The following is a 21,783-nucleotide window of genomic DNA, read 5'->3' as shown; positions in this document are numbered from 1 at the left end:
CACGTAAATTGTTCGGAATTCGTAGGTGGCTTGTTCGATCTACATCACTGACAATATCACAGAGTCAACTGGGCATTCTCTTGTCCCAAAGTCATAAAACGCAAGGAGGCCACGTTTATATCGTAAAGAGTCACGATATATAGGGTATTGTCACCTTCTTCGTCTCGTATTGGACTTGTAATCGTGTCGTAATCTCTGACATTAAATTCATGCATTGAGCTGGATTCACTGTCACGCAAAGCACATCAGATGCCCACTTCAAGCTGACTTTTATAGTAAAAATGTACTTAAACTTGATACTGACCCTTCATTTGCACATTTCAATAGTCCCAACGATGTCGACATAAAATGACAATCCCGTTACTGACATTGAACCCTCATTATCCAGCCTCCCACTCGAATTGCTATTGAATGTCGTCGAGTATTTTGATACTGATGCATGGTGCCTACTAGCGATTTGCTACCACTATCTCGAACTAGGAAACACGACCCTGTTACCCATAATTTGGAGGAAGGTCGGGATGAGTACCGTATGGAGGGATAAGAAACTGATGGATTTCTTTCTGGAGAATACTCTTCCAGAATATGGTGTCAACGCTATACGTGTCTTGGAACTCGATAATGACGAACGGCAAGATGATGGATGTGATAATGTCGTGTGTCAATTTATGCTCTCTTCGACTAGCACGTATAGAGTTTGATAAATCAGCGTGGCTTGATCTAACCGATAGTAGCGTGCCGATGGTTGTTGCCCTCCTTTTCAGAATTTATGCAGATGTCAATCGAATCGAATCCACATGGGATGTATGTTCGAGTAGTGCCGATTCGTGTGCCATCCGCTCTTCTGGACCATCCCAGTGACGACGGATCAGCCAATTCAGGACCAGTATTGGAATCAAGCTAGTATGAGGAAAAATAGGATGTGATTGATCTCACTCGTGTCTGCAAAAAAGAAGGATCATCATCAGATTTGAATATGTGAGGGATATTTTCAAACCTTTTACATTGTTGACCATCTTGATAGCAACAATTCCCAACTGGTGTACAAGCAACAGGGTAGCGCTCACACCACACCCGGGTCACACAGCAACTTGGTTCCAGACCTCACATACAGTTTGACGAACACCAGTGGTCGTGTTCCTCTCACAATGAAGATGATTCGTGACTGTGAAAACAGAATGACAGTTTGCTCGGGAAGGGTTGGAATGCTGACCACGGTAGAGAGTACTTCAGTCCAAACGTATCTTCTGTATGAGAGTGATGTTTCTACAATTGGCGAATTTGGAGTTGCAGCGAGTGGACCAAATAAATAAGAGTCCTGCAGCCGATGCATGTTTCAATGCCTTTGGACTCGTTCCCGTCCTTTAGGTATCATGTGGCAAGACGGGGAAGATATGTCGACTGTAGAGTCAAATGCCAAGCTGAAGCCAAGTCAGTTATTATTGGCTCCAAACCGGTGACCTTTTTCAGTGACACTAACCTTCGAGTCATTGATCACAACTAGCCTCAAGTCCACAACTAAACCTCAAAAACCCAAACCCATCCAAAGATGTAAATTCAAATATGAGCGAGTTTGTATATATTCAACAAGACCAAAATCAAAAGTACAAGAATAGAAATCAAGCAACAGCAGACTTGAATTCATTACCAGCCACCATCTCCTTGACGATATCCAACCCACCCATGAGTTCGCCCTTGACATATAACTGCGGATATGTGGGCCAATTACTGTATTCCTTCAACCCAGCCCTCACTTCATCATCCGTCAAGATATCAAACGACTCGAATGCCACATCCTGTTCATTTAAAATCCCTACAATCTGTCTACTAAACCCACATTTAGGCTGGCTAGGATCACCCTTCATGAATAGCATGACTTTAGCCTTGTTGATAAGTTTTTTTAGTCTGTCGTTTAGTGGCTCTTCTTTGGGCAGCATAGCTTGGAGTTCGTTTGCATCCACCATTTCTTTTACGACGTCTAGACCACCAATGAATTCGCCGTTTACGTATAGCTGTGGAAATGTAGGCCATTTCGAGAATTCTTTGAGACCGTTTCGGATGTTTTCGTCAGCGAGAATGTTGAATGAGCCGTATGGAGTTTCGAGAGAGTTTAGGAGTTCTACTAGTTGGCGACTGAATCCGCAGCGTGGTTGTTGTGGTGTTCCCTTCATGAATCTGTGAATAGAGTGTGTGGTCAGATCAATCAAAAGCAGAGGACAAGCGGATGCACATGAAACGCAACGACCTTTCGACTAATGCCATCGACACTTGACACAGCTAGCTTTACAAGCTCGATTGTTTCTCCTTTACTTACAGCATAACAGGATGAGAGTTGACGAGCTCATTCAATCTCTTTTCGAGAGCTTCACCCGTCAAGGGAGCGACACCATCAACTGCAGCTAGTTGTGGAGGTATAAACTTTGTAGCATTTGCCGAAGCCTTTCCATACTTTTCGACGGTTGATTTGAGCATGGGAGCATTGGCACCTTCTACCCTATCCATTGGCTTTCCATCCTGTTGTTGAAGTCCATGATTAGAAATCCATTCCAGCTCGACGATCAGAAGGTATCCGTACCTTGAAGAGAATGAAGGTAGGTACAGCAGCAATCTCTTGCTCTTCTGAAAAGTCGGGATAGTTTTCTGCTTCGAGCTAGGTAGTAGCATGAGATTGAATTGAGCTGTTGTATGTGTCATCAAATAGTTGATGTCGCAATGATTCTAGTACCTTGACAAAGGACAATGCAGGGTACTTGGCGGCCAGTTCATCAAAGACCTACGCGAGAACATGGTTAGCTATTAGTCCTCATTCACTATGATCGCAAACTGTCAAAAAGAGCCAAGATGCACACATCGTTCATGTCCTTGCATGGTTGAGCCCAAGTAGCATAAAAGTTGAATATGGTGGGCTTGCTCTGAGCTGCCTTGATTATGCTCTGGAGCTGCTCTTCCGATGAAATCTCAACGGCCATCCTCGACTACTTAGTTGCTAAGAAATTTGGAATTTGAATGTTGGCTAGTGTCGGTGTCAAAGCATCGCATTTTACATTACAGTGATTTTGCGATTTTATCGTTGTAAGAATTTACAAGGTTACTGATGTTCTGTACTAATGATTATCACGTCGAGCTTGAACATTCAACGACCTCAACTCCCAAAACACGCAGATTTCAGCAAACTCGACGACCAGGATGGCCAAAGCGACCAAGAAGCGCAAGACTGCTCAAGAGTCTCAGCCCGAGCAGCAGCCGACCGACGATGCAGTCATGGAGGATGCTACGGAAGCTCATCCAGTAAAAGAGTCTGAGGAAGAGAATGGTCAACACTCTGAAGCATCAGACCGTGAACGTGAAGATATGGTACATAGTCAAGTCATAATCGAGGTCTTAGTAATCATTCAATAATTCTGATTCTTTCTACCTACCCCAAACTAGTTGCTGATGATTGCTCCAGACGACATTCCATTTGAAGAAGAGTGCTTGAGGAATCCCCTGAATATTAAGGCATGGTTAAGGTATCTCGAGTTCAAGGGTGACAGCAGTGTCAAAAACAAAATATTCATATACGAAAGGTATGCTCCTGGATGAAACTCATCAAACGCAGTCCATTCCCAAACTCATCTAAAAAATATCAATCTTCTTCATAACAGGGCGGTGAATGAAGCTCCAGGCTCGTACAAGCTATGGAAATTATACCTGGATTTACGACTATCGCTTGTATTGGAAGCTCCCATAAAACCATCATCCTTAAACCTCACAACGCCAAAAATACCGTACACAGATCCCGAATGGGCATCTATAAACAGCTGCTTTGAACGATGTCTGGTACTATGTCACAAGTACCCTGTAATATGGATTTTACACTGCTATGTATTGATGCACCAACCACGACCAACACACACTCGCCACGTATTCGATCGTGCACTACGAGCACTCCCGATAACCCAGCACGATCGCATATGGCCGCTATATCTCAAACACGCTTCCATAGTACAGGGCGAAGCTGCAATCCGTATATGGAGACGGTACTTAAAACTAGAGCCTGGTGAAGCTGAAGATTACATTGATGTACTACTGGATGTTGTCCAACCACCTCGATATGCTGAAGCTGCTCGAGTGCTGGCTTCGCTAGTAGAAGACCCTAAATACAAATCAAAGAATGGGAGATCGCAATACCAATTCTGGGTTCAACTCTGTGAATTGGTGTGTGATCACGCTGAAGCCATGGAAGTTGCTACTGCCGATAATCCATTGCCGAAACGATTGGGCGCATTTATATCTGGAACCGTGACAAAGCTCGATATAGACAAGATTCTACGTAGTGGCATCTCGAGATTTACGGATCAAGTCGGTAAACTTTGGAATGCGCTAGCTCGATGGTGGATATTAAAGGGTGAAATCGAAAAGGCTAGAGATGTCTATGAAGAAGCCCTGTCTAAAATCATGACTGTCGCGGACTTTTCCATGATTTATCAAGCTTATGCCGAATTCGAAGAATACCTAGTATCAAACGACATAGAAGAAGCCGATGATTTGGAAGCTGAAATACGACTAGCTCGCCTCGAACGGCTCGTTAGACGTCGGCCCTTCCTTGTAAACGATGTGCTCCTACGTCAAAATCCACATAACGTCAACGAGTGGAAGAATCGAGTAAAACTATGCATTGATTTAAATAATGACAACAAGGTAGTAGAAACATATACGAATGCATTCGATGCCATCAGCCCAAAAAAAGCCAGTGGTAAACTATCACAGCTATGGATTGATTTTGCTCTATGGTATGCTCGTCACACCACCGTCGACGGCGATGGAGACGAAGCACTAGTAGAAGATGCTGATGCTGCTAGAGCGATATTTACTAAATCGACCAAAGTCCCATATAAACGAGTAGAAGAGCTAGCTGATGTATGGGTAGCATGGTCTGATTGGGAGTTAGAAACAGGTCATCCAGAAGCTGCTCTGGAAGTCCTTGGTCGAGCCACATCGCCACCAGCCAAAACATCAGCTTCGCACCAAGCTAGTATACGATATAGTGATGATAATCTGCCGCCACAACAGCGACTCTTTAAGAGTCTGAAACTGTGGGAGCACTTTGTAGATTTGGAAGAAGCTCTAGGTACGCAGGAATCGACTAGAGCAGTATATGACCGCATGATCGAGCTCAAGATTGCTACGCCACAGACCATAATCAACTATGCCGTCTTTCTCGAAGAACACAACTTTTTCGAGGAATCATATCGTGTGTATGAACGAGGTATAGCCCTCTTTAATTATCCTATAGCCTTCGAAATCTGGAATTTATACTTGGACAAGTTTATAAAACGATATGCTGGTACAAAGCTAGAACGAGCTCGAGACTTGTTTGAACAAGCAGTCGCCCACGTACCAGCAAACCTCGCCAAGGCACTCTATATAGCATACGCCAAGCTAGAAGAAGATTATGGACTAGCACGCCATGCCATGCGGATCTACAGCCGAGCCACATCCGCCGTATCCGATACAGATCGTAAATCCATGTTTGAACTATATATAGCCAAAGCCACGAGCTACTTTGGATTGACTTCGACTCGAGAAATCTATGAAAAAGCCATTGAAGTGCTTCCCGATAAAGAAGCCCGAGATATGGCGTTACGATTCTGTGATTTAGAAGTTAAGCTGGGTGAGATTGATCGAGGTAGAGCTGTATTGGCTTTTGCTAGTCAATTCTGTGATCCAAGAATGGATGCTGAGTTCTGGAAGCGCTGGCATGACTTTGAAGTCAAGCATGGGAATGAGGATACGTTTAAGGAAATGCTCAGGTAAGGGGAGCGTGGAGGTGTTGATTGTTTTGGAGGCTCGCGAAAATACAACTTCATGTCCCATTCCTTGGTTTTGGTCTTTTAGGTCACATTGCATTTCTAACTCAAACACATCTTCACGTCCAAATAGGATTAAGAGATCCGTACAGGCTAAATACAATACAGATATATCCTTCATCTCTGCGCAACTCTTGGCAGCAAAAAAGGCAGCCAATCCAGACGATGAGACTGTAGCAGCCATCAAAAATGGCAATGTATCGGCCATGCAAGAATTAGAAGAAGAAGCAGAAGCCATAGCTGCTGAATCAGCCAAACCAGGAGGATCGAATCTGCGAGTTCTTGGATTTGTGTCTGCCAAAAAGACGTCTGGTCTGGCCGGTAGTAATACGACCAATAATAATAATGGAGCTGTTGTAAATGAAGAGGAGATTGCTATTGAGGACGATGACGATGATGAGGAAGGAGGAGGAGATGGGGATGAAGGTGGAGAAAACGAGGAGATTGAAGGGATTACGAAGGCTCATGTGCCTGAAGCCCTGTTTGGGAATTTGTTGGCTGCTTCTGCCTCTAATGAAAAAGAGGAGGAAGTCGTGGGAGCCATGGAACGGTTGAAACGTAAACGATGAGTACACGTTGGCGTGGTTCAATTTGTTCTGATTATGGAGCTAGCACACGTGTTGTAAATGTAAAACATAAAAGAGAGCTTCGGAGTATAATAAAGAACATGAAAAAGTATTATTATGGTTTTTTATGAACGATCTGCAAGCCAAACAAGGACACTATACCAATACCACTAGTCCATGCTTGTGTCCGGACTCTACTACACATAGTTGCAACACACTTGTCAGAGACCCTAGTAGTCTGGGCTCCACCAATGCCTTTGACTCCACATCTCTACATTAATGCTTTGTGGTTCTGCACAGAAGGATTTTGTATTAAACTACTTCAAATACAAAGAATCAAATACACAAACAAAGACAACCCTGTGAATGTGAATGACCTTGCAAACGAGATCTATGTATGCATGTCATTGAAATTCCTTTAAACAATGCACATAAAAATTAATACAACCCTTTAAATGTGAATAACCTTGCAAACGAGATCTCTATAAATCATAGAAACTCCTCCAAAGAATCCACAACATTACGAAGCTCGTGTATTGGTGATGCAACCGGGACTAAAGCTTCGATTCGGTGATGTCCCTACACAAAAGACTTCGTCTTCAGCTTTCAAATCTCCCAACACCATCAAATTCAAAACTTACGTCGGGAAGATTCGAAACACTAAACACAAACTCCTTGCACAAGCAACCACTCAACAAAAGTACCCTCTCATCATCTCGCAAATCCATAAAGTCATATGCTGGTAGTCCAACGAGATCTAGTGCTGCTCGTGGATGTAAATCTGCTCGTATAAGAGATGTATCGTCGGTAATGTCCACTTGCAGGGTATAAGCCAGTTGGGCTTCATTCCTCTTTACAGCAACACCACAACTGCGACATTCGTATCCTTCTTCGACTATCGTTAGACCATCCAAGCATCTCGAATCTATGTTTGTGTCAAGATGAGATTGTTAAAGACATTTGCGAGGAGCTAATGGTATTAAATAACGATGCTCACGTATGAGACGAGCCAAACCATTAGACTGTGCTCGAAGGCCAGAAATCAGCCCTTGGACATAGCAACCAAAGCGTGATGAGGAAGAGTCTCGCAAGGTAGATGTCTTGTATAGATCAGGGGAGGTCATGATTCCGCTAATCCCAGATACTGTTTTTTAAGGACGAATGCACATTAGGAAAACTACATGTAGAACGAATCGGAAGTGCAACGCCTACACACTACGATACGACTCTTTGGTAATCTCCCATTTGCCATTCGAGGGTCTGCATCTGTTGACAGGTCTTGAATAAAGACGAGATTTCCTGGTCGGATCTTGAGTCCGTGTACGGCGAAACTATTCCAAATCGTTATATCACATACTCCTATCCAACAGTGTGATACTTGTCAGATTTGCGATTTATTCAAACACGATAGGGCACGTACCCGTCTCATCTTGCAATCGAATACCAACCATGTCTTGATCTCTCGAGGCATCTGACGCCTTTGTACAAAAAGAAGAATTAAATTGACATCGGAAACTGAAGGGGACATCCAACAGATGTTACCATCAAGACAACTGTTCCCAACAATGAGAAATGTGTCATATGAGTAGATAGGCCCTTGAGAAGTACGCGACCTGCGAAGGCAGAGTAGTCCAATTCTCCACTTTCGTTTCGTTGCACTGGATGATGAGTCGGGGATACATTCGACATGCTTGCCCGAGGCTATTTGAGAAAGAATCGCTGAGACTGTCTTTCAGTTGCTTTCAAGACAGGTAACCAGACCTTTTGTTCTGTTGGAATGCAGCACAATGTTGTCAATGATCCATACTCAAAGTACATCTCATTATGGTGGAAATCAGGATGAATGTATGGTTGGCTCACTCCAAGGATATCACCCTGTTTGAAAAATGCGTCAGCGACAACTAGAAAGACGATGAACGAGAAAGAAGATGGTAGTGTTACATGGATCATCTAATAGTACCTGCTTGAACAGTCTAGTAATCCCAATCAAATCATCGCAAAATGTCATAGTAGCCCAGCCATGTGTTTTATCTTGTAATCTAACGAGGACCTTCTTGACGTGTCCTTTTCGTTCAGCTGCAAGCGGCGCAGATATCTCAACAACCTGTAGTTTTATAGGAAGTGTTAGTCCAGTTCGATTGTTGACGATGGAAAGTACAACTCACTTCCAGGAGAAAGGCATACTGGCGACCTGCAAGCAGTATCGCTGCGTCCACATCCTGCAAATGATTTGGAAAACTGGTTGATAGGAATCCAGAGTCTTGGGTTTGATCGAGGACAATCACGGCACAGTCTGTAGGAAGCAGCCTCCGTGGTTTCTGGAAGCCTGAGCTAAGACGTAGTCCTGCCATGCGAATAAGTTTCTATCGATACAAAGAATCCATAAGTTTGAGTTAGTAAGCAACGTTTGGTCAGGAAGTTGGATATCATTATGGGATGGCGTCGGTCCAACCTGTTGAAGAATGCCTTGGACAGCCAGTGGTGAGAAGCGATGATGCAGAAACATATCGAGAGTCTTGGACTCGGTCGACAATGTGATCATGACAGTTTGAGAGCCAGGGAGGTGGTTGACATTGGTGATTTTGGCTTCGACCAGCTTTGTAAAGTCTGGCGTTTCGCCAATAGAGTCCAGCGATTGAAACTTGGTTGAAGATGTAGCACGTCTAGATTCCTTTAGTGCCAATTCCAGTTCGCTCATGAGAATGGCTTTAGTGACTCCTGAAGGATAACAAGTCAAGATTGTGATGACTTTGGCAAAGACCCAATTCCTGCATGAAGAAGGACGATGGCGAGGGGTTACGTCATGATTACATGAAAGATGAACGCGTAAATTATGGCGACTTGAGGGAGATGAAACGAATGCATACCATGAAACAGGCTCTGCCAACTTTTGTCGTTTCTCTAGTCTTGCAGTGAGAAGGTCGACCAGGGCCACCCAGGCATTCATAGCTGATTCTGTAGATCGTACGGATAGAGCACTGATCCAATCTATATATCGGTAGTTCTCCTTCTTGTGCTTGCTGGCTGGTCCTTCTAGTGATGGAATCGAGCAGCTTGCTGGTCGCGTCGATAGGCATTGCTACTCTGCTACTGTCAGTAGCATGCTTTATATGCTGCAAACGAAGCTCTGCATATGTCACGTAAGCCTCTTTACTGTGAACGCCAGTCTGATACACCAACACATCTAATCTTCTTGTTGTACATCAAGGTTGCAAGATGACGATGAGGCTGGAATATATGGTCGGTATCATCACTCTTATTATCATTTCTGCAGTAAATCGTTATTGGCTGCTCTTCTGCTGATCAAACACTCACCATCTTCGCAGACCCTCTACTGTCTGCTCGACGACCGTCTTTTCAACGACCTCCTCGTCGATTGCTAGAACCTCCAACTGTACAACTGCTACGACACGGTATCCGAATATCCCTGATGGCTGCTTCGACAATCGCTGCTACTAGGTCTCAGACAACCTCGCCCATACCACACTCGAGAAAACGACGTAGACAAAGTACATCACCAGCTACGGACGCTCGCTCATCAAGGATAAACGAAGACTCACCAAGACCATCGCTGCAACACCTCTTTGATCCACTGCTGAGAAGGAGTTCTGATGGTGGAAGGTCAAGAATTCCAAACAGATGCAATACTCCAACTCGTGAGTTTTCGTAACGTGCATGCATGTTAAGTTTTGCAGCAACAATTCTCCTTATATCAAATTTTAAACGTAGCTGTTACGGACGGTGCTCGAAAGGGCAAGACTTTGTACATTAGTGATGATGACCTGGCAGATCAGCGTTCTTTTGCTTTACCAACTGGTCTGTCGAGAGCTTCTTTCCTGGAAGATTCTTCATTCGAGGTGATCATCTTCGTCATTGTCTTGCCCTTGTTCTACTTGCTTACACATATATTCGGACTGTGATCTTAGATGTCCTTGCCAGAGCTAGGACGGATGAAGTTGACTGAACATGCACCGCTAGTATTCATACACCTACGCAAATCACTAAACCTGACGCATCAAGAGTTATATGATTCGCTTTCAAGACCATTCATTATTCAACAATCTCCTGGTCAATCAGGTTCCTTCTTCTTGAAGACCACTGATAGACGTTACCTCTTCAAGACGTTACGTGGGTCAGAGCATGAAAGCTTAAAAGCCTTCTTGCCTGCATATCTAGATTTTGTCTCTTCGAATCCGCATACATTCTTGCCACGCTACTTTGGATGCTACACGTTTGAGAAATTGCCAGGCGAACGAGTCCTCAGTGGAAATGGATTCTTTGGTAGTTTGGAATCAGTGTTGGGGTCCAGGTTTACCTTGATTGCTATGACATGTGTATATGACACTGACCTGTCAATTCATCAGAGGTTTGTCTTCTCTATAATCGCCTTTTTTTGTATAGCACTGCCCTAACTCATGTTCGCTACACAGATTCGATTTTAAAGGCTCCAACGTTGGTCGTCAGGCCATTCAAAATTTACTAGGATACGTTTCCAGGACATCGTCATTGTCGTCTGCCACTCTGAAATCATCTGTGGATGATGGCGACGGTGACGATGATGTCTTTCAAGACTCGGAAGTCACCTTGAAAGAACTTGACTTTTGGCAACTTCTGGCCATTGGCCATACAGGTCTTCTGCACGTTGGAAAAGAAAACAAGGGTCGGTTGATTCGTCAACTGGAGAAAGATGTCGCATTGTTGAAGAGTCATGCGTTTATGGATTACAGGTTAGCGAATTCTAGCAGCAAAGTTGGGGTTGAACTCTCGCTCACGCTGAATTTTTCGCTATAGCTTGCTAATTGGAATCCATCGCCGTGAACGAGTACAACCATCATTTGCTACATCCTCAAGCAATCCATCGTTTCGTCAGCATCGTAGCAGTCGAGTGCCAGACACATGGCCACGTCATGCCTCAGTGTACTCTTCCATTCGCTCCATCCGTAGTAACATCCCAACTCAGGCAGCCACCTTCTTTATGTGGTTGGTGAATGGCAGTGCCTCTGAATCTGGCCAAAGTAGTGTAGAGGACGCTGCTGACGATGAAGCCACTCCATTCCATAAACAATATCATGGAGGGCTCAAAAGTGTTGGAATGATGGCATCTGACGTTGAATATGAAGTAAGGCTCACATTTTTGTGTTTTATATCTTTGACCGATGCCAATTTCCGAAACTTAGATCTACTACATTGGCATCATCGATATTCTGCAGAGATTTAACTTTTCGAAATGGGTGGAACGAGGTCTTAAACGACAGGCCTCATTTCTCACAGAACAATGGCGTGGTTCAGAGAGCGATGAAGGTCTGAATAGCCCAAAGTCGCCAACATTACAAGCTGTTTCACCTACTAATCATTCAACGGTTTGGGAGGGAATAGAGCATAGTGTTGAGGAACCTCAGCGCTATGCATCTAGATTGGTTGACTTTGTAACCCAGATTCTTGATTAAATGGGAGAAATCAGTTTGTTGGTGGTGTAGAAAGTAAATTTGGTTTGATTGTTTATAGTTTGACTTGTATGTGTTGTATTGTATAAGTAAGTGGACTAAATACATCGTTACTTTTCTGATTAAGTGGGTCTTTCTGAATGTGTTTGCCATTTGGTGTAACAGCGAGACTTCAGTTTTAAAGGATGGATGCGCTGAGAAACTCGCAAAAACTCTGATTGAGGCCAGCAGGAAATTCTTATTTGTAGTATCAGGAGAAATATCGGAGCGACTTCTTTTCTGTTATCGTCAGACTCGAGCTTTAAAAGCGAATTGCGTCGAAAAGTATACTGTTGTTCCAACTGGATGTTGCTGCACGTCAACCGAGGAATTATAAAGACTTCCGGGTATTAGTACTGATTGGAGCTTTTTAAAATAAGGAAAAAGGGTCACTATAAGTCCTTGTTGATACTCGTTTCGCATTCTGAAACTTTGATTTATCGAATTTTTTAGAGTCAGCAGGCCGAATTTGCTGCATGAAATGATTCGTTGGTACATATTACAAAGCAATGTCATGCCTGCAGTCTGTTAACTCGTCCGTTCAACACCCTTCCACTTGTTGTGACGAGGGACGATGGACAAGACTGAAGGGGCATATTCAATTGAAGATTACGCGCATGCGTCTGGGTTTGATGGTTTGATTCAACTCGTTTGCCATAAACCCAAACGATTTATAAGGAGTCTCTCAAGATATTTCAAGACTATGATGGATGAAGGAGGAATGTTAACAGCTGCAGAGATTCAATTGAGGGGTCATTGGGTTTGATTGAGACGTTAAGCTGTCTGTGGATTGACCAAAGGACAAAAAAAATCATGCTCCCTTGGGATAACGTGAGCTTGCTCTCGTTCCGCCCGCCCACAACTTCTCTTCTTCACCTATATCTCCATAATAATCCAATCAAGTAACGAATGTTGAAGATGAGAAACAAGAGGACGTCTCAGTCGGCAAGAATTTCGAATGTTCCTGAGTCGTATCCTTGTTTTGGTCTCGGCAAGTTGCAAACCAGCAGGGACACAGTTTTGATACACAGTGTCACGTAACATCCTTGCTCGAGCCCACTTATGAATGGATGACTTCCTAGCAGGGTCCACAAAACAAGTTGCTTGTGACGACTCTATTATAGCCAACATCACCGTCTTTTCTCTCACACCAGGTACCAGACAGCTAGACACAGACAATTAAAATCTTTATGGTGAGTATCGTTCAAAACTGGTAAATTCTACAACAAGCGAATGTGACGGAGCTTCCTTATATTAAGACGATTCAGAACCAGTGTACGTAAACTGCCACCGCTTTTTGTTACAAGAGCCTTAATCACGTCGTCGAGTGCACAGTAACTAGCACTACCGGTAAATCGCCCACACCAATTGGGAGATTCAAGAGCCGGCGCTTGCATAAAGGCAGCTAGACCTGGCTTTTCGTTCATCGTAAACCGTTCGTCTCCTTCTGATAATGTGATATCTATTTTCTTGATGACCGGGGACTTGGCAGCAAACTGCTGGAAGCCGTTTGTACAATACACACGAGGATGGAAATCCAGCTTGGTGAACGGTCGATGGGAAGTGGCCAATAATATCATACGATTTGTCACAATGGTTTCTTGCAGGATTTTGGTAGTCCGCCCCATCGTAGATGCCCTCTAGATAGTGTATATAGGTTGCTTGATCACCAGCCTGGCAATGTTATCCAAGAGTGGTTGTTCAATTTGTCGTACATCCTTGACATTTGATCTAGAGATACGCCTACGGACAAGTTTGCAGTTGGATGATCATTCCAATATTGATTTTCAAAGACTCTGCGCCAGGTTCTGCAGAGGCTTCTCAAGTCTAGGTTGAGAATAACATGGTATCTTGCATCATACAATTAGTCCTTAGATATCAATAATGCTGATTGAAAACACGTCAAATCACACTAAACGTGTCTGGTAACTGTAATTGCTCCCTTCTTTGTTCTCTTCAATTCTTAACGAAATCGTTTCAGTCAAGGAGGACATTAGTAGTTCAGGGGCAAGAAATAATTTCAGAGCCATGGCGGTACGTGTAATCGCATCCCTGCAACTTGCCTATCTCTTCAGTCTGCCCTTGTGGTATTCTTGTACGAATTCCAAACGCAATCAACTCATATCTTGCAACTTCAACATAGAACAACACATGCGACATCGACAATGGTGTCTTAGAATCCTTCAAGAAATTCAGATTTAGAAAGGCTAAATCAAATGCCGCTTTAGGTGGGTATCAACATTGGCAGAGCATCTGGGTGGCATTGAATCCTTTGGGTGTTTTGATTCTTGGTTGGATTTTGGAGTGGTGCAGAATAATGGAGGATGTATTTCAGATGTATCTTTAAATGGGTGATTTGAGTGTAGCTGTGTTGGGTTGGCATTTGAAAGGAATCAACGACACTATCAAGCATATGACTTCTGGTGATTGATTGATGATGGTGGATAAAGAAGGATGTTTTTTTGAGCTGCAGATCTAAACGGAGATTATGATGTATGTGCTTGGGTTAAGATTATCGCGCTGGTGAACCCAAAAGCAAACTCTGCAACACAATCTTCCAAACAAGGAAAGAATTAAGAGGTCGGTGGAAGAATGAGGATCTATTACAGCTGTCGATTAAATGAAAGACTATGTTGTCCCTGGTTGAGCTGGCACTCTTCTCTTTGTCTCACAAAAAGAAAACCCCCAAATGCTTGCTGCACATAACTCATTCTCATTTTTTACTCACACATCATCTCTCTTCTTCACCTAGTCCTAAAAATCGACCCAAAACAGCTAATGATTGTGGAGGACGAGACACATGAGAATGTCACAATTGGTAAGTGCTCGCGTCGTTACATATGCAGTATCGCTCGGTTTTTTTTGTGACTTCAGTTGCAACCAAACAATGAACCAAGTTTTCTAATACGCTTCTGTGGACTATATGCTAACTTTGTTTACACCCATAGACGATCTGGCATCAGAGTAAGCCCACAACGCACCTCAAAAACGAAAACGAACTGCAGTCTCCAAACATCCTAACACGTACCACCACCTTCATCACCTCCAGACTCCCAGACACGTCCCCACGCTACATAGTCCTATCATACGAGAACAAACACGATGATGGACGTGTATCGTATCCTCTTGTTGGACTCTTCTATTGCCCTGATGGTAAATCAAGCATCATCCTCCTTTACGTTTGCAAGGTTCTTTCTCGCTGACATGAATGAAAATGCTATACATAGGCTCAAGCGACCAAAGTCGCATGCTATACGCATCCGCCAAATCATATGTCTTCCAGAAAGCGGATATCTCTGGTAAGATATATGATTTGAATGAGGCTGAGGAGTTGACGGTATGATCTTCTCATGCGACTGTTTTTTTTTGGGCTTGTTTCTGACAAGACTGTTTTTAATAGGATTCGTGGCTTGCAGAAAGACTGAAAGGGTCTTCGACTAGACCGTGAAATAGATTTACACGGCCATTTGCGATTGTAATAATCATTTGTTCGCTAATATCTAAATACACACAACCATCCAAAAACGAACCACACACACAAGTCGTTTTAAAATGCCACGGTTTCGGTTTATTTATATGAAAAAGGTGCACTAGTAAAACAATTTACCACTTTTTTCCACACTTTCATAATGATCTATAAGACTGGTTGATACTATATGTGCTGCTTTGCCATCTTCAGCAAAAAATAATCCCTGTTCCACGAAATGAGGACCAAGATCACTTCTCATTGAGAAGCGCACTATCACAAAAACCGATTAGCATTGCAACTTGCATACACCAAAGGCAATTTCATGTTCATGCCACTACATACAGAATCATCCTATACAGATCTATAAAGATACATCAGAAACGTTTTAGATATCTGGCACCCACACACCAAAACAACCACGACGAAAACGGCACTCCAAGCTCGTTGAGCACTCAAACACTCAAAAACCAACAGTTTCCAACCTCAACACTTACAGTAGAAGAAGCAAAGGAGGTAAAACCCCAGTTTGATAAAGCACTCCTTCTTGTGTTGTGGTAACGTCCGAAAGATTTCGGTGGCATCGTACATGTGCCTGTTACTCACAATCCTATACAGAAGAGTGGGAATTGGATTTGTTAAATATGAGCTTTTTTCGAGCTGAGGATCGGATGGAGTCAAAGCCCCTTCTCAAGATCCTTCCACCGACTCGAAAGCTCCTTGAAACTCTGATGTTCGTATGGGAACAATATGAATTTTTTGCCCTCTGAAGGGCCAATATAAAAAGAGACTGAAACTCCTTCAGATCGTCTAAGAAGAGGACTAACAACCTCAAGCAGTCCTCAAAAGCAACCACAGCACCCTTCGCAAGACTTAAATCCCTCTTTAAGCTCCTCTGACGAGTCTCTCGTCTTCGTCTCGTCTGAAATGCAAAAAGGACAACCTAAATTTTCTCAAAACACACATCCAACAAAACTCAACCCAACAACAGCAACACAAGCATTCTCACTCAAAACCACAAATCTGCTCTTCGGTGCTCTTGCATTGCCTCTCGTTACAATACTTCCGCACCAAATCCTCAGACCACTCTTCCAAACACTCTCGAAGCACTCCTCCTCAAAAACTCCAACCAAAAAAAAAAAAATACTTGTAAAGATGAAATACGCACTTGTTTACGTGCCAGGCCACCAATGGAGTATTGACTATTAGAGCTATCCAAGATCCATTCACCAGAAACATGAGCCACAGGAATGTGTGGGCAAAGTTTTCTGGCAGTACGAACTATTGCGAGTGCGCGAGTGGAGCAGTGTTAGAGTTTGAATGTGAGGGAGTAGCAACGTATGGGAGGCAGCGTGTTGAATTGGAGGAGTCGTCGATGAATGATGCTCTGTAATATAGATTTTTCTTTGCATTTGGTTGAGGATTTAGTTGGTACGTACCTGTTTGAGAGAGTGAAAAGGCGTTGGTAAGGTCGATGTGGTGTTAGTGTGTGGATCGACTGGGAGGGTCAAAAGTGTGGAGATTGGAATTGTCTTTGATTGCAGTCCTATTACGATCGTCGCCTCCTTTTGATGGAGTTTCCTCTGCTCATACATACCTGATTAACGGATAAAGCGTAAGAATGTGAATTCCGTTAGGCCATCATCGTTGCAATGCAATAACAATTCCATATAGCTCTTGTTTCAACCATCCCAAGGTTTCAGCTAACGTACATACCTGATTGAGCTTATTACACAAATCAATAGGATTAATGTAATCGCATTCCAGGTCCGAGAACATGATGATCTAGACATAAATCCATTGTATAATGTTATTCGAGACACACGAGTAGATAATGGTGCTTTTGAATCCACATACGAAAAACACCATCGCGAATAGCAGTACAGCTGCCATGATGACTGCGAATAGGAATAACAGCTTTGCATTTTCATATAATTATTGGGAGGGAACAAGTGGGATAGGTTGGAAGTGGATTGAAAATTGCGAACGTTGAATGATTCGAGATTTCAGGAATTTATTGATATTGAGAGCAAGGAAGAGAGTGTTAGTATTGTGTGATATGCATCTGATTTACATGATGAAACTTACCGCTTCTGTATTCATGGTTGCTTCCTTCTGCTACTTCTAGGTGTGCTCTTGTATGTAGTTGAGTCTGAGATTTGAGGGAGGCGAAGATTGCAAAGACAAGAAGAGCTCGCAGTTTGTTTTTACGTGTCTCTCACAAGCTATTTACGCGTACATAAATAATCCCAAAATGTCCACAATGGTCTCAACATGCTCTACTATACGTATCAGTCCTACAACAAACCACATCTATTAATTAGAAGGAGGGGGAAGCAGCTCTCCCAGACCCTTCATTACATAGTCTGGTATTATATGGGTCGTCGAAAGTTCCTGCTTTGACGTAACACCTATGAAATTGAGGTTTGTTAATTGCTGCACTTTCTTCAAGTGCATTAGCTACTGATTATACTTACCAGTCATAACCAGCAATGTCTTTAGACCTCCCAATTTACCGAATTCTATATCTGTATCCAGTCTATAGAAAATATATGTGTGATGAGAATCACAAAGGCGAAGCAACTCGTCCAACTGCCATTTTTGATTCCAATCATTCTGGATTTTGTTGGCTGCAACATCTAAACTCACCTATCTCCCACCATACACGTCCTCTCCACGTTCAGATGATACCTAAGAGTGATTATGCGAGTATTAGCAAACCAGTTCGGAGCAAAAAAAACTGAGTCTCAAGTCCAAGGTATTCAATTACTTGTTGATGATAACATCCAACATAGTCTGTTCAGGCTTTCCACAAATGATGGGTTTACGACCCACCGAAGCACTGAGAGCAGACAATAAAGCACCGGTACCTACAAAGACACGTTTCACTCAGTTCACTTCGTCTGCACAAACCAACCCACATCAATCAGCGATACATACCAGGATACACACGACCACCAGCCGGATACGTCAAATCCGAATTCGTAGCCACGAAATGGACACTCGGATTGTCATGTAGATATGTGAAGGCTTTTGCAAGCTTTTTGTAGTTGATGTTTAGGTCAAACCCGAAAAGAACGGCTCCGACACTTGGGTCCGGGAGAATGGTGGCCATGTCGTCCATGGACTTCAGATTCTCGTCGTCGGCCTGTTGTATAGTTTGAAAGGGTGTCAGAGGATTGTTTCTTGAGTTCTGCGACGACGAGCCAAAAAAACGTAACACTGTGCGTACAGACGAGCCGATATATGAAATCTCCTCAGCCTTTAATTCCTCCTGTATACCCTCCATGCCACATATATACACATTCTTGTCATCGGGAAAGTTGAGAATGTGTTTTAGGTAGTATGCAGCTGCATACGAGGATCCGAATATTTCGTCCTGTTATAGATGTGTGTTGTATGAGTACATGAGATCGCGAGGTTTAAGCATAGTATTGGACATTACCACATCAGCCGTGAGATTCAAAGAAGTAAACTTTTTCCGATAAGCAGCCCGAGATTTGGTGCTATTGTTGGTGACGAACAATAGTCGTTTACCCTATAATGATATGATGAAGCAAAAAAAGAAGTCAGTAGGTGTTCCTGATGGTGCTGCCCTCAACATGTCAAATTTAGTTGATGTCACTCCAAATTACCATGGATCGTAATGTGTCCAGCACATAATGGACGTTCGGAAATACGTCGTTTCCTGACCAGATAACGCCTGGTCGGTTGAAAATGTTGATGTTAGCCTTCATATCGTCTGTTTATCTCAACCTTCGTGTTGGTCAAGAAGCTTTAAACTTTGGACTTCAACATACCGTCACAGTCTAGTAAGAACGTGTCGACTCCGTCAAGAAAGGTCTGCTTGTCGGCAGCAGACTCTAAGGTATGCATCAGCTGAGAAGACGAGAGGAAGGTATCCTGAACTGTTGGATTGTGTGTTGTGAGGAGGAAAGCCAGGAGCAAAGATAGCAATATGGAATTGTCGAATAACGAAACTGTCATATTTACGTGTCATTTGCATGTCTGATTGCCTCTTGTATCGTTTAGTATTCGGATCAACCGGGAACCTATCGTGCAATCAGCACTAACGCACCAACAAACACAACATCACAAGTTTACGACATCCAGCTCTAATCGATCGGTGTAAGAAAACTGCTTCACCAGTCGAAGATTGACCTGTACTATGGGATGCAGTGTCTACCTGCACGCTACAACAGGTTTGTCTAATTGCATCTCAAAAGTTTCAAACAAACGCCAAACGGTTGAACGATGCATATATTATAGATTATCCACATTTAGTTAATATTCTCTATATTCTCTGTTAGCTTACACTTGTCTCGATCGTAGATACACGCAAACGGTGTCGCCAGCCAATCATCGTGCTGCTACAAATTTTAGCAGGAGCTACCTCCCTTCTGCAGAAAAAAAAGTTGGCCAGTTCAAGCGCTAGTCAAAAGCAGTAAAGTAAGCCCAAAGAAGCAGATTACCCGATTCGCAAACCTATCACCTAACGAGCCACATCATTCTCATAGTCACTTTCCTCTCACAGCGTCCACATAAACCATTTACATCATCAGTCAACATCTCAACAACCGATACCCAATACACGGACGCAGGGTCCTTTCGTCATATAATAGTTTATTAGGAATCCGATATACATAGACATCCGGCCATGAGCTTGGGAGAAGACGAAATAGATTATGAAGCTTTGCCAACTTCATCACTCGCTGTAAATCTTATGGCTGGTGCTCTTGCAGGCATAACAGAGCATTCTGTCATGTATCCTATGGACTCTATAAAGGTAATTACAGCTGTAGGATGCAGTGTATTAGGAGTGTATGGAGGAGACTTGGCGGTTTGGCCTGAAAGGGTGTTGAAGTGGTCGATCGCAAAAAAAAATGTGCACTCCTATACAACTGCACCTCAAAGACGCGCATAACCAGTCAATCTAACACTCTCCTCCACACATCCATAGACTCGTATGCAAGTGCTGCATTCGAACGTTGTATATACCACTGTTACGAACGCTATATCTCGCATATCAACTACTGAAGGCCTCTTCTCTCTATGGAGAGGGGTTTCATCAGTAATTGTAGGAGCTGGCCCGGCTCACGCGTTATATTTTGCAACATACGAGAAATGTAAAGTAATGTTTGGGGCTGATGGTGATGGTCATCACCCAATACGAGTCGGTGCCGCTGGTGCTTGTGCTACTATAGCTGCTGATGGTCTCATGAATCCATTTGATGGTAATATTGGACGAGATTATGGATATGGCGGTGGTGGTGGATGTGAAGGGATGTGAAAGGTTATGGGGAAGAACATTATTAGAAACATTTGTCCTTTGTGCACATCCCTTCTCAACCATCAAAGCACCGCCAGAAGCATCAGCATGCTAACAACGCCTCTCTCCATCTAGTAATAAAACAAAGGATGCAGATGCAAGGAACAATACACAGAAGCATGTTTTCTTGCGCATCCCAAATCCTAAAAACCGAAGGCTTCTCAGCCTTTTATATATCATACCCAACAGCCTTATCGATGACCATACCGTACCAGTCAATTCATTTCGCCACGTACGAGTACTTCCGTAAAACACTAAATCCGAGTGGTATATATGATCCCAAGACGCATATGTTGTCGGGTGGACTTGCAGGTGCCATAGCAGCGGCTGCCACAACGCCTTTAGATGTGTGCAGGACTTTATTGCAGACAAGAGGCATGTCTGGGGATGTAGCTATAAGGCATGCTAGTGGGTTGAAGGACGCTGCTAGGATTATATATGCTAGTGAAGGGTGGAAGGGATTTATGCGTGGTATCAGGCCGAGGATTCTATCTCATATGCCGTCCACCGCCATATGCTGGACTACAGTACGTATCATCGCTTGATGTGTTTCAAAAATGTGGTTGCGTTTTTGGGATGGTCAAGTCTTCTTGGTGGTGGTGTTGGGGAGTGGACGAGGAATCGATGTGGTGAAGAAGAATCCTGTTTTGGTTATAACGGTGGCGAATGACACGACGATGAACTCGATTTGCCAGTTCATCGTCGATTTTGGCCCAGTATGGGTAGCAAAAAAAGTTGACGATGAAGGTCTGGATGAATCAAGAATCGAAGAAGTATCGAAGAAGACATTTGCTCATACTGTCGATATCACGATGGAGGTGGAAAGGGACAAGAAAACCATGTCGATCCAAAGTGGGTCTGTAGAAGTTATTGATACTAGACGCTTTTGGGAATGATGGATATGATGCATGAATATTGTCTCAAGATGATCATGCAAGATCAACGCAAAAGATGAGAGGTGGTGAAGGAAAGATGGTGGATTTGGATTCAGCAGTATGGTCTTGCATGTGATTGAGACTGGTTTCTTGTCACTGTTGGGAAGCAAATCGATGCAAATCAGAGGTGAAGAATGGGTTGTGAAGGAATATAT

General features: G+C 43.3%; 7 protein-coding genes across 7 annotated transcripts; 4 read left to right on the top strand and 3 right to left on the bottom strand.

Annotated features, from left to right (window-relative positions):
* Positions 1–1,619: 1,619 nt before the first annotated feature.
* On the bottom strand, positions 1,620–2,969 carry SmJEL517_g02636 (uncharacterized protein; the record flags this gene model as incomplete). Its single annotated transcript, XM_031168564.1, has 5 exons — positions 1,620–2,175; positions 2,315–2,514; positions 2,576–2,650; positions 2,726–2,773; positions 2,850–2,969. 5 exons carry the CDS (start codon positions 2,967–2,969, stop codon positions 1,620–1,622), a joined length of 999 nt encoding a protein of 332 aa, XP_031025497.1.
* A 217-nt stretch (positions 2,970–3,186) lies between these two features.
* Positions 3,187–6,418, top strand: SmJEL517_g02635 (uncharacterized protein; the record flags this gene model as incomplete). The annotated part of the gene is made up of 4 exons (XM_031168563.1): positions 3,187–3,354; positions 3,430–3,566; positions 3,645–5,792; positions 5,923–6,418. The coding sequence occupies 4 exons, from the start codon at positions 3,187–3,189 to the stop codon at positions 6,416–6,418; spliced, it is 2,949 nt and encodes a 982-aa protein (XP_031025500.1).
* Positions 6,419–9,454: 3,036 nt separating this feature from the next.
* On the top strand, positions 9,455–11,862 carry SmJEL517_g02634 (uncharacterized protein; the record flags this gene model as incomplete). The annotated part of the gene is made up of 8 exons (XM_031168562.1): positions 9,455–9,555; positions 9,624–9,655; positions 9,742–10,071; positions 10,145–10,272; positions 10,342–10,781; positions 10,846–11,142; positions 11,207–11,534; positions 11,593–11,862. 8 exons carry the CDS (start codon positions 9,455–9,457, stop codon positions 11,860–11,862), a joined length of 1,926 nt encoding a protein of 641 aa, XP_031025499.1.
* A 2,064-nt stretch (positions 11,863–13,926) lies between these two features.
* Positions 13,927–15,346, top strand: SmJEL517_g02633 (uncharacterized protein; the record flags this gene model as incomplete). The annotated part of the gene is made up of 7 exons (XM_031168561.1): positions 13,927–13,932; positions 14,042–14,126; positions 14,651–14,716; positions 14,847–14,862; positions 14,948–15,051; positions 15,126–15,235; positions 15,299–15,346. The coding sequence occupies 7 exons, from the start codon at positions 13,927–13,929 to the stop codon at positions 15,344–15,346; spliced, it is 435 nt and encodes a 144-aa protein (XP_031025502.1).
* Positions 15,347–15,693: 347 nt separating this feature from the next.
* Positions 15,694–17,257, bottom strand: SmJEL517_g02632 (uncharacterized protein; the record flags this gene model as incomplete). The annotated part of the gene is made up of 5 exons (XM_031168560.1): positions 15,694–15,728; positions 15,862–15,974; positions 16,533–16,645; positions 17,081–17,149; positions 17,222–17,257. 5 exons carry the CDS (start codon positions 17,255–17,257, stop codon positions 15,694–15,696), a joined length of 366 nt encoding a protein of 121 aa, XP_031025501.1.
* A 423-nt stretch (positions 17,258–17,680) lies between these two features.
* On the bottom strand, positions 17,681–19,351 carry SmJEL517_g02631 (uncharacterized protein; the record flags this gene model as incomplete). The annotated part of the gene is made up of 9 exons (XM_031168559.1): positions 17,681–17,775; positions 17,842–17,903; positions 18,014–18,055; positions 18,135–18,234; positions 18,305–18,512; positions 18,597–18,743; positions 18,810–18,902; positions 19,000–19,067; positions 19,165–19,351. 9 exons carry the CDS (start codon positions 19,349–19,351, stop codon positions 17,681–17,683), a joined length of 1,002 nt encoding a protein of 333 aa, XP_031025504.1.
* A 670-nt stretch (positions 19,352–20,021) lies between these two features.
* On the top strand, positions 20,022–21,238 carry SmJEL517_g02630 (uncharacterized protein; the record flags this gene model as incomplete). The annotated part of the gene is made up of 3 exons (XM_031168558.1): positions 20,022–20,150; positions 20,325–20,640; positions 20,769–21,238. The coding sequence occupies 3 exons, from the start codon at positions 20,022–20,024 to the stop codon at positions 21,236–21,238; spliced, it is 915 nt and encodes a 304-aa protein (XP_031025503.1).
* Between the last annotated feature and the right edge of the window lie 545 nt (positions 21,239–21,783).

This window comes from Synchytrium microbalum (genome assembly GCF_006535985.1).
Source record: "Synchytrium microbalum strain JEL517 chromosome Unknown SmJEL517_scf0011, whole genome shotgun sequence".
In the NCBI taxonomy this organism is placed as follows: domain Eukaryota; kingdom Fungi; phylum Chytridiomycota; class Chytridiomycetes; order Synchytriales; family Synchytriaceae; genus Synchytrium; species Synchytrium microbalum.
The sequence above is the reverse complement of the archived record's forward strand: the minus strand, read 5'-3'. Positions and strand labels throughout refer to the sequence as shown.